The following is a 17,168-nucleotide window of genomic DNA, read 5'->3' on the forward strand; positions in this document are numbered from 1 at the left end:
TAATTCCCACTATATTAATAGAGAAACATTTAAAAAATTATAATCTGTAATTGTACTAATTAAAAAAGTGTCATGCTGAGTTGTCCCGTAATTGAAATGTTAATTTTCCTTACGTGGTGGTTTGAGAATCAATTGAAAATTTTGTTAGTCCAAAATTAAATTGTTATGGAATGATATATTATATAGTATGTCAATTATGGATTATTCATTTATCAAATTGAAATTATTATATATTATTTTCTTAAATAAAACTTACGGAATTACCTAATGTGATTAAAATATATATGACAATTAATGATTTTAAATAATAAAGATTTGCTAACAATTTGTATATTTTCTATCATTTTTGTTTAATTATTTATTATTAAAATAAATTACACAATTACATAATCAAATAATAGAATTTTAGATTTTTTTTGAGAAATTCCCTAGAATAGCCATTTTAAAGTTTTTGTCACAAAAATAGCATTCAATGAAGAAAATGACCAAAATAAGTTTTATTAAAGGATAAACATGTATTTTTACCCTAGGATTAAATAATCTAGAATTAGGGTTTATAGTTAAGGGGTGGGGTTTTGGGAATAGAGATTCAAAATTTAAAAAATAAATATTAAAAATTTCAAAATAAAAGGGGCTATTTTGGTCATTTTCTTTCTTGAGGGCTATTTTGGTGACAAAAACTTAAAAATGGATATTTGAGAGAATTGCCCATTTTTTTGTTGTATATGTTGTATTTTAAAATTTTCAAAACGAGCATAAATTACTAAAACAATTAAAAGTATCACATAAACTTTTGTGATCAAAGTTTATTTTTTTTTTCTATAATAAGATACAATGATTATAAAATCATATGAATAAATAATTTTATTTTAATAGGTGTTTATGTTAATATATATATATATATATATATATATATATCATATCGTTTAAATTAAACTATACATCATACGAAAATACATACTTATATTTTGATATATGCGTTGAATATATATTGAAAAGTTAATATTTTAATTTTGAAATCTTCATTGTTTTTTTTTAAATGATTATAAATTATTGAAACCACTAAACATTCCACATTAAAAAAAATCGTTGGTGTAAAATTTTGTTACACAAATATGCAAATAATCATAAAATCATATGAGTAGAAACCTCATTTAATAAATATCCATATTAAAAGTATACTATATATCTATGTTAATATCATTTAAATTTAATTATATATCATATACGATATATAAGATTGATTGTTTTGACTTATTTACCCTAAAATTATTGCAAATAAACAAGAACGTCGTTTGATTTATATGCGCACGCCAATTTATTACATAATAGTAACTGATTTCTTAGTTATTTAATATATAATAATTATTTTATTATTTCATAATTTGCAGAAAAACATAAAATAAGTAATAAATATAAAATATTTATTCTGCACAAGGCGCGAATCTTAACCTAAGTATGTATCTCTTTAATAATTTGAAGTCTTAAATATTTTCTAAATCTGAGGCCAAAACAAAATAACGAAATGAGAATAAACTCAAAAATCAATATTTATATTGAACAATAACTAAAATGAAAAAAACTAACAAAATGAGAAAAATATTGAAGATAGATAGGATTGGTACATGAACGTAAACTTCTCATAACCATAATTAAATTTTAAATTGCTAAATCATGATATAAAACCGAACTGACATAGTCTCATTGTAACCAAATAGTAGGCCTGTGATTCTTCGGCCTAAACGTTATGTTCTTATGCGATAAGTGATTTTTTGACCTAAAATATTTTTAAAAATGAGATCAGCTCATTAGTAAACAAATTACATAATTAACAAATTTTTTTTCTTAAGATTGTTTAAGAGCCAAAAATATTAATTCGTTTAAGAATATAAATTTTATTTTTCCATATAATATTTTTTAAATAATTTTCGTATAAATTCTCTTTTATCCTAGTTTATTATAGTAAAAACAATTCTAGAACTAACAATTTTATTTGTCATATGCGTAAATTCACGTATGATGGCTCTATTTGCACCACAATAAATCATACTTACACCACAAATCATCTTATAATAATCTAGACACATGACAGTTTTATATATTGAAATTTCTTGTAAATCACATTTTTATATGACTTGAACCTTATAAAAATTTATAGTGTAAAATCATCAATGAACATTAATCAAATTTTATATATACAGAATACAGTTGTAATACTATACATTACTATACCTTAATATATCAATCTTGTATACACAATTGTAATGCTCTACATTAATATCTTCCCATGGTTTAGTATTAAGTAACAACCCGATGATACTCCGAGAATGATATTAAGTATCCATGAACCTAACGTAACTGAACGTTTGAAATGAAAGTTGTGTTCCAAAAATTTAGAAATTCACTGATATCCTATCTAAATGCTTAGAAGAATATGTAAATTTTCAAACAATATATAAACTTTAGAAAACCACTTACCTGAAGAATTTATCGGGCCATCTCAGCTGTTGAAGCGGCTAGAATATAGATTCTACCCATTTGAACGTGTAAGAGACCACTGTAGTGCCTGGCTAACTCGGCCAAACCATGATGATTCAACCGATTCGCTAGTTTCATAGTACCTATTACTGGATATCCTTTTAGACCATGCGGAAATGGATTATTTCTAGTTAACAAAATCTAACTAAATACCAAAGAATTATTAGAACTACATATAAAATTGGTAAGCAATCTTTTGCAACAATCAATATCCCAGTAAGGATAACAATATGTAGCTCGAACTTGAAATCTACCAATGGGAGAATTCAAGATTTTTACAATAAAGATCAATAGATTCTAGGCGTTCGAGAAATATACAAATGGTTACTTGAGTCTGTGTGTGTGTGTCTGTTTCATCTGTCTACGGTTTATCTGATTACTGTCCTTGCATCCTTCCTGTTTATGAATTATTTTGGCTTAGTACAGTGTGTAATATTTTTTGTTTCTAGGGAACTTATGTTGAGGGGTATCAAGGAAGAAGTTGTTTTGTCTCAGATTCTTTTCTACTGTCATGAGGAGTCACGCCGGGGACAGGATCCGGGAGCCGAGAACAGAGCAAAAAGTTTAGCCTTTTTTTTCATCGGGTTTATTCACTTTTATTTGCTCAAGTGTGAAGAAATCGACCAAGCATTATACCAGGCAGAGAATAACAAACAAACACTCTGAGAGATTCATGCATGTAAAACAAACAGACAAAGAAGAGAGCCTCTAGATAAAAGTGAGTAAAACCCATGAATAAAGACTAGTCTGATATTCATTTCGCTCAATTGCCGGTGCCTGATCCTTGTTGACTCCTTGGGAAGAATCTGCTTATGCTCAAGTGTGAAGATATCGACAAGTATTATACTAGCTTGGAAAATTTTGCTAAACGAACGAATCATGGAAGTAAAGCTGATTGGAACGGATTGTGGAGTTGGAGAAAATGGAAGAGCTATTAAAGGAGGGAGAAGAAGATTGGTTTGCTTGAAAAGTCAATAACGCATTCTACCTTACTCCACAACCAACCAAGGGTTTCAGTTACTTTCTTTTTGAGTATTTTGTAACTCTCTACTTATCGAGAGAGAGGTTCAGATTCTATACTAACCCCCATCACATAGTGTATACAAACAATGAAACAGGGAATCAATGTTTTCTAGCAACACCAACTTGTTTTTTTTTTCCCTTAAGCAGTGAACTAGGCTCTGCGACACCACCTTGTTATCAAGAAAGAAAACAGGGAATTAATGTTTTCCTAAGTTGATGAGTTCTTTTTACCCCCACATTAGTTACTACTGGTATTCGAAACAATTTAGGAAAATAAAAAAAATGGTTTATAGCAATGTTCTAAAAATCTCTAGGTGGTAACTATGCGCTTTATAGAGTACTAACGACTAGACGGATTATTCGGAGCCTAAGCGAGACCTAGGCGTTAGCAAATTGTTGATTTATTTTATATATGTTATACATTTGTATAACATATTTTAGTTTTTAAGTTTAATTATAAAATTATTGTGATGAATTATCAAAATTAGAAATACAAAACATAAGAAAGTAGACAAATTTGTAGATTTGTAATAATATTATTGATTTATCTAACATACATAGACAATTTAAGATTGATTTTAACCAATTTTAACCGATTTAGAACAGTTTAAACCAATTTGAATCATATAAATCAGTATAAATCAGATTTTTTTCTGCCTAGGAGGAGACCTAGACCGATTTTTAGAACCTAGTATGATAAAAACACAATTTTTATTTAACTATATTTTAAACAGAGGGTTTTGTATGTAAATACACAATTTTTATTTAACTATATTTTCACCGAAGAGAATTTTATTATTATTTTGGGTAAATAGCTTATTAGCTTTTATCCGTATCATTTTTAGTTGAGCAGCCTCGGAACAGTGTAGCTAAAATGTAAATACAGTACAATACCAAATCTTTCGATTCACAATTCAACTGAACAAAAACACAATAGAGAGTCGTTCAATTTCGAATACATTTTTTCAGTGAATTTCAAGAGACAGTTCGGCCATAGCTTAAAGATGCCAGGTAGAGATTCTTTCCCCATTTTTCCTGCATTAGATAAAAACACAATACACAACATCTCAGGTATTGTTAATGGGAAAGGAGAACCAAAAAAAGTCTTAGGAGATTTGAGTAATCTCTACTCACCTTGACATGTGTGCTAGGGAACTGAGAGGTACGCAATGTCTCTTGCGTCTCATCAGCCAGTCTACGCCGTGGGATGCTTAAAATTAGAGCAGCTTGATCAGTTGTTGCTGCGGTTGATGTAATTCTGTATCCACCATCCCAACGCCTGTGGACGCCTTCACTCGGATACAGAAAATCCAGTTCCACAACCTGCAAAGAGAGATAAATTGGAGACTTTATGAACCAGAAATCAAAACGATAAATCAAAAAGCGAAGGAAGATTAAGAAGTTATCTCATCTAACCTGCTCACTGTAACCAGAATTGCGGGACATAACAACACCCCATCGACTCCCAGCTGTTGCCATAGAGGTTACATGGAAGCCTTCTCTCCACTTCTTGTTTATCCACTTGAATGGGAATGAATCACTTACTTTGTAAGACTGCTGTGAATACTGCGTACCTTCAAAAACCCAAATTTAAAACAAAACATAGCCATAGTTATTAGCAAACATCCATAATTAAAATACATTCACGAAGAAAACATATAAAAGTTTTAATGAAAGCAGGAAATAAGTATATACCTTTTGACATGACAACTAAGGAGCTTCCATTGGTTGCACCAGCAATAGAACTTATGTAGTAATTCTTCTCCCACTGTTCCATTATCCATTCCTGAGACAGAACAGAGTTTACTCTCACATAATATCATCTTGAACAGAACAAAGACCTAAGAATAATCAACAGAGAAGCACTGGACCAACCTTATGCAAGAAGACAGGAGAAAGTTCGTAGACTTGGTTTGTGAAGCCAGTTCCAGCATCCATTATTAATGCCCATAGATTCGAACATGATGATACACAGCTTATTAACAAACCATCTGCGATACCTCTCTCGATATGCTGTGCCAGCCTTGAATCAGCTACATTATAATGGTACCTGGTTGCACAAGTAGATTATTAATCTCAAATTGTTTTTACTGCAGATACATTGAAGCTAAGAATAAAGTCGCAAACGCAGACTCAGTTGGAGACTTTGACTTCTCACTGGAGGCAGCGGATAGATCAAGGACACTTGCAAGTTAACTGACTGTATAAATTAACCATAAACTTTTTGGTTACCTCTGCTTCATTGGTTGCCTGGCATTGTAAATCGATATCCATTGTGTTGCAGGGACTCCTAGACGGACTTTTTTCCTAGGGGCATCTTCTTCTTCTTCCCCAATGCTCAACCTACCTCGCTTCTGTCCAACTTGAAAAATGATCTAGCACAAGAAAAATACAAGACATCAAACAACAACTCTAATATGAATAATAGGAAAAAAGTAAAGATGTACAGCATGAAAACGTCACCTTTTGAGCACCCTCCGTGTTAATAGGCCTAATTGCCGGGTTTTCCCCCAAGAGTTCTTGAAACAGAGATACTAACTTCCCATAGTTAGGTTCCTCGTCAAATTTCATATTTACCACGATCTCAAGAAATTGCTTGAAAGGAGCGGGACAGAAACAACAAAGCATATCCGGCGATGTTGCCATCTTCTTTTTGCAAACGAGGAATGACTTGTTATCTCCCTGAAAATTGAGCAAGAGAAAGGATTAGCAGAGAAAGAAGCACGCTAAGAACATCATTTTACAAAACAAAAAGATACGTCTGCACTACCTGATATCCTTGCCATGGCAATCTACCTCGGTGAAGGAAGATCAGTGTATATGCCAATGATTCGAGATCATCCCTTCTGCTAGCAGTTCTCCCCAAGTGAGCATGTGCACTTGCGTATCTAACTGTCCCCCTACAAAAAAAAAATTAAGCAGAGAAATATTCAATAAAAGAGTAAGAGTGAATATAAAAATCAGAACTAGGTAACAGTTGGAAGATTAAATCATTACCTAAACATATCGGGACGTTGGTCATATTCAACATGTTGTCCGTTACCACCTCCTTCTCTCCACTTTGTTGCTGCAAAGTTAGTTAAAAAGATGAGAAAGGTAAATAAGTACAAGGAAAAAATCACAGAGATATTGAAATCAACTAACCTAGTCCCAAATCAACAAGAAACAGCTTTTTCTCTTGAGACGTGGAAGGCTGCCCGAGTAAGAAATTTTCTGGCTTAACATCTCCATGCACATAACTGAAACCAAAGCAAATCAAAACTTGTTAAGCTTGTTAGCAGAGATTAAACATACAAACTTAGAGATACCGAAACAGAGATTAAACATACAAACTTAGAGATACCGACGCTCAAAATAGATATAAGAAGAAACGTTGGGCAACCAATATAACTAGAAAAACAAAAAAGAAGTTCAAGTACAAACCCTTTAGCATGCATCTTTTCAAGGATGGACAGTGATTCAACTGCAATGCAAGCTACCATTTCCGAGGACATTCTGCTAAGACGGGAAAATATTGTGAAAAAATAATGAACCAAGTGATAAGAAATCTCTAAGGTTGTGTAATGGAGACTCACGCTTGCCCTGAAGTATTCCATATATCCCACAAGCTAGGCCCGAGTATGTCCATTACCTAAGGTTAAAAAAAAAGCATCAACAATCAATCATACTGCACGAGAAAAGCAGAAAGGAGAGAAGAGAAGAGAAGGGGGATCCAGTACCATAATATAATAGTCTCCTTGTCTCCCTTTGAAGTGCACTCTAGGTACTCCATGGCTGCCACCCAACGTACTGATCACAACAACAAAAAATATGTTAATTTCACATATCAATCAAGGAATTACCTTAAAAATCCAATCTCTTTATAAAAATAGTAAGAAAGACTAAGAGAAACGAACACCCACTTGTACACCTGCCACTCATGTGGAGGACCATAGTTGCAACCCTTGCTGCTTCGATGCTCAAACTTCAGAGCAACCTACAAGAGAAATTAGAGATGTGAGACAACCGCCACAGTAAAAAGACAGACAGAGTTGCATTGCATTACCTCCAAGATGCTAGCTCCTGCACTACGATCATTACCACCACTAATACGACGTCCTACGAACACTTGACCAAAACCACCCTTCCCCAGCTTCCTCTCAACCTTATAAAGCGGTGATCCTCCAACTTGAACCTAAGAGACAGAATCGTTAGTCATTACACCAAAACTATACATTAACAGACTATCTCCGAAAAAGTTTTACCCTTTCAGGGAAAGGAGCAGTGTTTCCTTCTTCTTCCTGAGCCGCCGCCTTGTTAGAGCCACCACTATCGTTACCAATCGCCATAACTTCCTTCTCTTCTTCTTCTTCTTCTTCAACCACAACCTCTTTACCCTTCTTCTTATCGCTATCCTTCAGATTCTCCTGAAGTATCACCTTATCTTCCTCTTTCAATCTCCTCGCCGCCAATCTCGTCCTCGGCCTCTCTGTAACTCCGACGGCAACCGCTTTTCCGTTACTCTTCCTCTGATTCTTATCCGCAGGCTGTTGATTCGGAGCTAAAGCGTCGGGGACACGGCCACGGCGGACTCGACGGCGAAGCTCAGGCATAGCTCAAACCCCATGCAATCGAGACGGGACACCGAGAGTCCGATCATTATAGTCCTCCCAAGACGAAGGCCTTGCTCATTTCGGATTTGGAAAGCGATTTGATGTATAATCGGAGATCGATTTTCCGATGAGATTTTTTTTTGATTTTGGGCGAGATTAGGGAAGTTTGCGATGAAGAGAAAATGTTATGGAGAGAGGGCGATGTGGAAAATGCGGTATTTATGCCACGTCAGATATTACGAGTCTCTCTTTCGGAAAGAAGCAAACAAAAAAGGGAAATGAATTGATGTTTTTTTGTCAACAGGAAATGAATTAATTATCTTTCCTTTTTCGTCAAAAAGACTATTAAATTTCCTTTTATGAGAAATAAATTAACAAAAATTAATACTGCTGTCCGTGAGTCCGTGACATGCGGCGGTTCATGCAAACAACCGTTCACGTTTTTTGTTATGAAATAAAATGTGATTATTTTGAATAGATATTTTACTGTTCTGAGTAATTTTATTTTAGAAAATACTCTCGGATAGCACTAAAAAAGTTTCTGTCATAAATATAGACTCTAAGGATCAAAATGACCAAAATGTTTCATTAAAGAGGTAAGGGGTGGAGATTTGAAATTGAGATTTAAAATTTTATAAAATAAAAAATAAATATTAAAAATTTGAAAATAAAAATTTTAAAAATAGTTTCAAAAAGTATTTTCGAATTACAAAAAGAAAATTTGAAAAAAAAGAATTCGAAAAAAATTCGAAAAAATTTTATAAAAAAATTCGAATTTGAAAACATATAATCTAAAACTACCAAAAAAATTATTTTTTAATTATTTTCTTAATTTTTTTTTTATTTTTTATATATCTAGCGTATTAGGGTCATTTTACCTTTTAAATGAAACATTTTGGTCATTTTCCTCTTTGTGGTCTATTTTTGTGATCAAAACTTGAAAATGATCTATTTAGAAAAATTGCCATTTTATTTTTTCAAACAAAAGTATATACAGTACATAGCTAAAATATATATATATATATATATTAACGTCTCTTCGTCAGAATTCTCCAAAGACAACAAAATATTTATGTTCTAATGTTTTGATTATCAAGTGATTGGGCTAATCTAGGGATGGACATTTTATCCGTTAAATTTGATTCGATTCGTTATTCGTTTCGATTCGATCCGAAAATTTCGGATATCCGTAAACTTTCGAATCAAAGCAATTACTAAAAATCAATATCCGTTAAAATCGAAGCAAATCACAAATATTAAAATTTTGGGAAGGAATATCCGATCCGATCCGGCAATATATAAATACATGTATCTCTTGATTATATTTAAAGTTTTTAATGTATAAAATTATATAATTATTATTCTAACATATGATTTGATAAATTATATTCACATTATTACTTATATAAAAGTATTACATAAAAGGAAGAGAACATATTTATGATAATTATAATTTTTTTCTTAAGTTTTGTGTTATTATAATTGTTAACTAAGTTAAAAAAAATTTACAAAATATGTAGATTCACTACTTCTTCTAATTTTTATCATATATATCATGCAAAAAATATTTTACAAAACAAATTTTGTGTCAAATTTTTTAGATTATTTGTATTAACCAAAACATATGAGATATCCGTAAGTATTCGTAAATATCCGCAAATATCTATTTATTTTCCGGATATCCGTTTTTTCGAATATCCGTATTTTTCTGAAGCAAAGCAAATCAAAAAATTAGATATTCGTGACATACGAAGCAAATCACAAATACCTTCAAAAACCTGGATATCCGATCCGTGTCCAGGCCTAGGCTAATCATTCTGTTTGTTTAGTATAACAAACCTGAATAATGTAATCACTAATTAATTAATGATTCTCAAATCATTTGATACGAAATATAGAGCCTGCATGCCACTTGTTTTGACCCAAAATATGGTCTGTTTCATGTAGAAACACCCACTTTTTATTTTGTAAATGAAATAAAACCCATTACAATATACTATAAAACATATAATTAATTAAGTTACCCCCTCTCAACGATCAGACCACACAACGTGACATGCAACAAACGCCAAACAACAACCAGCACTCGTTAATAGCAAAATGTTCCTGAAGTAAAGACAATCACAATAAACAAAAATGCAAACACAATTATATTAAGCTAGCTAGTAGTGCATGACGTAACAGCTATACTCAACGGTAGCATCTCCTGTCTTTTGATCAAACCACATAGTCCTAGCCTCGACATAACCTCTAGCGAACCGGAACAGTCCACTTCCTCCAATCACTGGCATCTCCCTAACCTTCGTCAACACCTCGTTTCGACCAAGTATCGAGATCGTACTTCCGTTATACTTCCCTGTCTTGAACGCAAAGTTCATAACCATAAGCGCAGACGAGTCGTGCTGTCCCACCGCAGCGTATATCCCTTGGGCCTGGCCTACCAAAGTCGAGTTCACCGGGACCCCCGTGGTTAACCGGTTATCGATCACAGTGACGGCTCCAAAGAAGGATGAGTTGGAGAGAGGAGGTCTCAGCACGACCGAGGTAGGGTTTGAGCCGCTTTGGATGTCGTGCCAGTAGACACGGAAGAAAGTGAGTTTCTCTTTATGGAGGCCTAGGAGTTTCCGGTCAATGACTTTCGCAAAGTCATCGCCTTTTCCGGCGGAGACAACGGCTGCGAGAAGGAGGAGTTTGAAGGCGATGATGAGGATGAGCTTTGCCATATGTGAGGATTTTTGTATGAGATTTATTTCTCGTTGATATATGTTGTGTATATATAGAATAGATTACAGTCTAAACAGTACCAAAAGAATAAAAAGACGACGGCTTTTGTATTGTATTAATATAAACATGGGCGGAATCATTATTTTATTTTTAGTAGGTGATTTTCCCGTGCTCATGCACGGATATAATATTTATAAAATAAATATACTATAATAATTGATTGCTATTTATTTTTAATTTTAAATTAACTTATAATTTGTATGCAAAATTTATATTAATAACATTATATTACTTTCATTAGACATATGATTTTAGATATGTTATATCTAGTCGGTTTTGTTATTTTTCACAGTCGATTTAATTATCACTTAGGTATATTAGATTGCATCTATTTCTCTGAATTCAACTATAATATTTTTATTTTAAATATATTAAAATTAAGATTAATTTTATTATTTGGATTTATATTTGTTGTTGTCTTATATATGTAAATATATTTAAGGAAGTTGATGTATAACTTAAAATATATTGTGCTTAGAATGAAATATAAAATAAACCAAAGTGTCTGATTCCAAATTACATAAATTAATATAACGATAATATTCTACAATCTCATGCATATATATAAATTTTACAAAAGAACTAAATTATAACAGTTGGTTAATATTTTATTTTCATTTATTAATATGTTTTGAGTCATCCTCTAATTTACATGTATAAAATTATTTATTATTATAAAATTATTTATTCTTATTGTAGTTAAATCTATGATTTTAGATATTGAATTAGTCGAGTCACTCATGTTGTTAGTATATTGAGTTACATATATTCTTTCTATTTCAAAATGAAGTACAATTATTTTTTATCATCATTAAGTAAAATCAAATTAATTTTATCTATCGTTTAAATGTGCATGTAGTTTCATAATATTTATCAAATTATATGTTGATTTTTTTCAAAAAAATATATCAGAAAATAAAGCGATGATCAATATGAAGTTACATACATAAGTAACTAATACATGAGCTACCAAAAATATGAAGTGTATGTTACTTAATTGTTTTATGTAATCATGTAAGAAAATAGATAGATATATAAAAAACTATTTCTGTTACTTTGAAAATATATATTTTTGTATTGTTTAAAATTATGTTTTAAAAGAAATAATTTTTTTTCCTAATATCAAGATTATGTGTGTTTTTAATATCAAGATTATGTGTGTGAATGTTGTTTTATGAAATCACACTATATGCAAATAAATATTTTCATCTAAGAAAATATAGATATAAAAAAATATTTTATTACTTAAAAAGTATATTTTATGTTATTTAAAAATAATATTTAAATGGAATATTTTTATTTTGTGAACTTTCTTTTTTTAATGAAATCATATTATATATATACATATATTTTTGTTTTTTTTAACTTTATAAATGTTTAATGAAATTATATTATATATATACATATATTTTCGTTTTTAACTTATAAATGTTTCGTTTTTATTATATATGTTATTTGGAAAATATTAAAAAGGAAACTAAATTAAAAATTCAATAATAGTATTTAAATGTATTTTTTTTAATTCATTAAAGATATCAGTGTAATTAACCATCGTGAGAATTAACGTGAGCGCGACACATAAAAAATTGACTTCTCAAATAATATTATAGAGATTTGCGCCATGATTCGTATTCGCTGGAGGGGGAAAAGAAAGAAAAGTCGTATGAAGCAGCCAATATTGTTATTTTGTCTCTATCGAACTAATTATCTAAAAAATTGATTTTAAGGATGTTAAGTTAAGAGTTGATTAATTTTAGTTTTTTCTCTTAGGTTTAGAAACAAAACAAATCTGAACTAATGATTGTCCAAAGATCATTAGGTAAAATTAAATTTCATTTGAGTTATTCATCTAGGGTTAAGCACTTCTACAATAATACTTGGTGAAGAGGTGGAAAGTATCCATTGTCGTTTTATCTTGCTCATAATATGTTAGTGTTGAAACTCTTACAACGATCGTAGACTTGTTAATTATTCCCTCCCAACATGTTATTATTTTGAGCAATTTGTCATATTTACTTGGATCTTTGTTGACCAACTAATAATGATGACCAACGTGGCAGTGTACGACTGGTTACTAATGTATATTTTTTTTGTTAATTCGGTGTATCGACCTTTTCCTGTCCTTATGGTCTTCGGGTCTAGTTCATACTTCCAAGTCTTTTTTTAATCAACGCGTTATATGGTGATGATAGATGGTTTGGTGGTCATGATCAAAGTGGTTGGTGTACTTTTAGTTGCTGTCACGAGTTGTGAATTTTTCTATGTTTACACTAAATAAAATGTAGCTCTCTCTAATAAAAAAATACAACGTGAAATATAATCTGAACCCAAGATAAGTACTCATCTACTGAAAGCCTAGAATAATGTAACCCAAAATTAGTTTGAAACGGAAGAAGAATTATGATCAAAGGTTGAAGATGTTTCATGGGAAAGAGAGATCATAAGGGAATCATCATCGATGACATTTAACGCACCTCCCAATAGAGCTTTTCTAATGGTGGCAATGACATTTAGCGCACCTCCCTGACAATGGGTTCTAACACACCTCCCACTAGAGAATCTGTGACTGATAGGTTAGTTGTTGTTTCCTTTTAAGGTGTCTGATACTCCACAAAGGAGCGACTAGAAAGTGAAAGTCCTATGGAAGATACAAATACCCTAATTAACATGAGTAAGAAAATGGGAGATTTCAAGCTGGATGTGATGGAAGGAATTCACAGATTATTGTAATGCTGGGGGAGAACGGTATTGGGGAAACAAAATTCTTCCGGAGTTGGAAGAGTTCTCATCTTTGTTTCATCTCTCCATTGTTTTGGTTAGAATTTGAAGGAATAAAACTAGTATCCTCATGCAGGTAGATGCATTCCCACGTGAAGGGTGTATGCCAGAGTTTAATGTGTCGTACAAACCGCAAGGATATGATTGGAAGCGTGAATGTACAGCACTAAGACAATTGTTACATGATGCATATAAACATCCTTAGTTTGTGTCAGATGCAATGAGATCGCTTCAGATTGAAGCGTTGTTGGATCAAGCGGTAAATAAAATTTCAGGTGGAGAGAGGCAGAGGGTTTTCATTACTTTATGCCTCGGGAAGCCAGCAGATATCTATCTGATTGATGAGCCAAGTGCGCATCTAGACTCAAGCAACATATCACATCTTCATAGGTCATAAAACGGTTTATCCTACACGCAAAGAAAAGAGATTGAACATTGAAGTATCCAATTCCAAAGGTTCACCCACAATTTCCAGATCATAGCCGATAACACTTCCACTGCTCAAATGCGATTCTTTAGCTTTCTGTTTTGTTTTCTTTCATTCTATATAAATGTCATCTCTGCTTAATCAAACCCAAAATGAAAACCACATGTCAAGATTATGGTCTTTTATATCATAACTTGAGAAATATTTTGTATTATTGAACTCAAAATCAAAGATGATGAAGATGGAGATTCGAGCTTCGAGATCGCGTTGAGAGAGTGAAAAAGATGAGAAAAGTTTGTTATTCTTGTTAGTCAACATGTACATTTGGTTCTCATATATATATGAATCCGGTTAAGCTAAAGGAGACTTAACCGAACATAACAATTAAGTAAACCGGGATTTCATACTAGCCGCACCTCTCACTAGAGAATCTGTGACTGATATGTTAGTTGTTGTTTCCTTTTAAGGTGTCTGATACTCCACAAAGGAGCGACTAGAAAGTGAAAGTCCTATGGAAGATACAAATACCCTAATTAACATGAGTAAGAAAATGAGAGATTTCAAGCTGGATGTGATGGAAGGAATTCACAGATTATTGTAATGCTGGGGGAGAACGGTATTGGGGAAACAAAATTCTTCCGGAGTTGGAAGAGTTCTCATCTTTGTTTTATATCTCCATTGTTTTGGTTAGAATTTGAAGGAATAAAACTAGTATCCTCATGCAGGTAGATGCATTCCCACGTGAAGAGGGTGTATGCCAGAGTTTAATGTGTCGTACAAACCGCAAGGATATGATTGGAAGCGCGAGTGTACAGCACTAAGACAATTGTTACATGATGCATATAAACATCCTTAGTTTGTGTCAGATGCAATGAGATCGCTTCAGATTGAAGCGTTGTTGGATCAAGCGGTAAATAAACTTTCAGGTGGAGAGAGGCAGAGGGTTTTCATTATTTTATGCCTCGGGAAGCCAGCAGATATCTATCTGATTGATGAGCCAAGTGCGCATCTAGACTCAAGCAACATATCACATCTTCATAGGTCATAAAACGGTTTATCCTACACGCAAAGAAAAGAGATTGAACATTGAAGTATCCAATTCCAAAGGTTCACCCACAATTTCCAGATCATAGCCGATAACACTTCCACTGCTCAAATGCGATTCTTTAGCTTTCTGTTTTGTTTTCTTTCATTCTGTATAAAGGTCATCTCTGCTTTGATCTGATCATGAGGTGTGGCAGTCTATCTCTATATGCTTTGTCCGTTCGTGGAAGACCGGATTAGTTGCAATATGGATCGCTGACTTGTTATCACAATACAGTTTAGCAGGACCTGTAACAGTTACAAACAAATCACAGAGAATCTATTGTAACCAAATCAGCTCACAAGTGACCATAGCAAGGCTCTGGTACTCAGCTTATGGACTGCTTCTGCTAACAACTCCTTGTTTCTTAGACTTCCAGCTAATCAAAGAAGAGCCAAGATAAACACATAAACATGTGATTGATCGCCGAGTCTCTTTACAGGTTGCCTAGTCAGCATCAGCAAAAGCATTCAAACATAATTCTGCAGAAGCTGAATACATCAAGCCTTGGCCTGGATTATTCTTGAGATAGCACATAACCTTATGAGCCGCTTGTAAGTGTACATCAGTCGGAGCAGACAGAAACTGACTGAGTTGATGTGCAGCAAACGTGATATTTGGCCTTGTTATAGTGAGATATAAGAGTCGCCCAATCAGTTCACGTCTTCACGATAAAGAGTGGGATTAGGAAGAAGAGAAACCCAAGTCTTTCCTGAGATGAAGGGAAGGGTCCATTGGAACAGAGGTAGGCTTACATCCAAGGAGACCAGAATCTTTTATCAAGTTGAGTGTGTACTTTCTCTGGCAAACTGAAATGCCAACATATGATCGAGCTATCTCCAGTCCAAGAAAGAAACGAGCTGGACCAAGGTCTTTGATCTTGAACTCTGAATGGAGAAGAGCTTGTAACTCTGTCACTGCTGCCTCATTATCACTAGCAATCAGGATATCATTAACATACACTAGTACCGCAACAAAAGAAGTTGCAGTCTTTTTCACAAACAGCGTGTTATCAGCCGGAGAATGTAGTTGGCGCCTAAAAGAACTGAAGAGAAGCGCTTATACCACTGACGCGACGCCTACTTCAAGCCATAAATCGATTTCTTCAGACGACAAACAGGATTTGGAGACAACTCAACACCTGAAGGAGGAGTATAGCCTTGAGAAAGACACATATATATCTCCTCATCAAGCTCACCATGCAAAAATCCATTAGAAACGTCCATCTGCGTGAGACTCCAGTCCTTGATAGCCGCTAAACCAAGCAACAGTTTCAAACTCGTGAGTTTGGCCACCGGAGAAAATATGTCCATATAATCAATCCCTTCTTGTTGTGTGAAACCCTGAGCCACTAAAGACCCTTTATACCTCTCAATCGTCCCATCAGCGTTGTACTTAATGGTGAAAACCCATTTACAACCCACAACATTCTTCCCTTCTGGTAACACAACAATTTCCCATGTACCATTTTGCTCCATAGCCACAAGTTCCACATTCACAGCCCCCTTCCACTTATCTGATGTCATGGCCTGTTTAAAGTTCTTCGGTTCTATTTCCATAGAATAAGCTATAACAGAGGACTGGAAAACCGGGTTAAGCCGATCATAAGAGATTACAGATAATATGGGATAAGGTGTTTTGAAAGAAGCGGTGATATACCATGGATTTGATCCATTTTCATCCATGGTATATAAGTATTTTACTATCTATATATTATATATTCTATCCTATTAGGTATGTTTTCAGGTTCAAGAGTATCTTGGAGTAAAGTGATGATTATGGAGCATTTAGAAGCTTAAAAGAGATTTCATATGAGCTGACCATTAGAGGTCGATACGAAGAAGAAGCAATCGTTCGACGCACATCCAGTGCCGTCGATCGATACAGAAGAGAAGCCTTGACGATTGAAGATTATGATCGATCGATGTACATCCTGTACCAT

General features: G+C 33.2%; 2 protein-coding genes across 2 annotated transcripts; both read right to left on the minus strand.

Annotated features, from left to right (window-relative positions):
• Positions 1-4,425: 4,425 nt before the first annotated feature.
• Positions 4,426-8,415, minus strand: LOC106440609 (casein kinase 1-like protein HD16). The gene is made up of 16 exons (XM_013882322.3): positions 7,806-8,415; positions 7,607-7,735; positions 7,464-7,537; positions 7,281-7,350; positions 7,137-7,192; positions 6,985-7,056; positions 6,706-6,800; positions 6,559-6,628; positions 6,332-6,461; positions 6,025-6,243; positions 5,794-5,936; positions 5,437-5,611; positions 5,257-5,347; positions 4,978-5,135; positions 4,696-4,884; positions 4,426-4,596 (listed from the first exon to the last, which is right to left on the minus strand). The coding sequence occupies exons 1-16, from the start codon at positions 8,151-8,153 to the stop codon at positions 4,537-4,539; spliced, it is 2,079 nt and encodes a 692-aa protein (XP_013737776.1). The 5' UTR covers positions 8,154-8,415; the 3' UTR covers positions 4,426-4,536.
• Positions 8,416-10,097: 1,682 nt separating this feature from the next.
• On the minus strand, positions 10,098-11,008 carry LOC106444550 (dirigent protein 7). The gene has a single exon (XM_013886005.3). It carries the CDS (start codon positions 10,874-10,876, stop codon positions 10,316-10,318), a length of 561 nt encoding a protein of 186 aa, XP_013741459.1. The 5' UTR covers positions 10,877-11,008; the 3' UTR covers positions 10,098-10,315.
• Between the last annotated feature and the right edge of the window lie 6,160 nt (positions 11,009-17,168).

This window comes from Brassica napus, chromosome C5 (genome assembly GCF_020379485.1).
Source record: "Brassica napus cultivar Da-Ae chromosome C5, Da-Ae, whole genome shotgun sequence".
Taxonomy (NCBI): Eukaryota; Viridiplantae; Streptophyta; class Magnoliopsida; order Brassicales; family Brassicaceae; genus Brassica; species Brassica napus.

Bases quoted from the DNA above. Each gene is read 5' to 3' on its own strand.
- LOC106440609 (XM_013882322.3), bottom strand. From the start codon at position 8,153: ATGCCTGAGCTTCGCCGTCGAGTCCGCCGTGGCCGTGTCCCCGACGCT. The intron at 7,351-7,463 runs GTGGGTGTTCGT...TGTTGTGATCAG, and splicing joins CATGAGTGGCAGGTGTACAA to TACGTTGGGTGGCAGCCATG. The intron at 5,136-5,256 runs GTATATACTTAT...GGGTTTTTGAAG, and splicing joins CTTAGTTGTCATGTCAAAAG to GTACGCAGTATTCACAGCAG.
- LOC106444550 (XM_013886005.3), bottom strand. From the start codon at position 10,876: ATGGCAAAGCTCATCCTCATCATCGCCTTCAAACTCCTCCTTCTCGCA.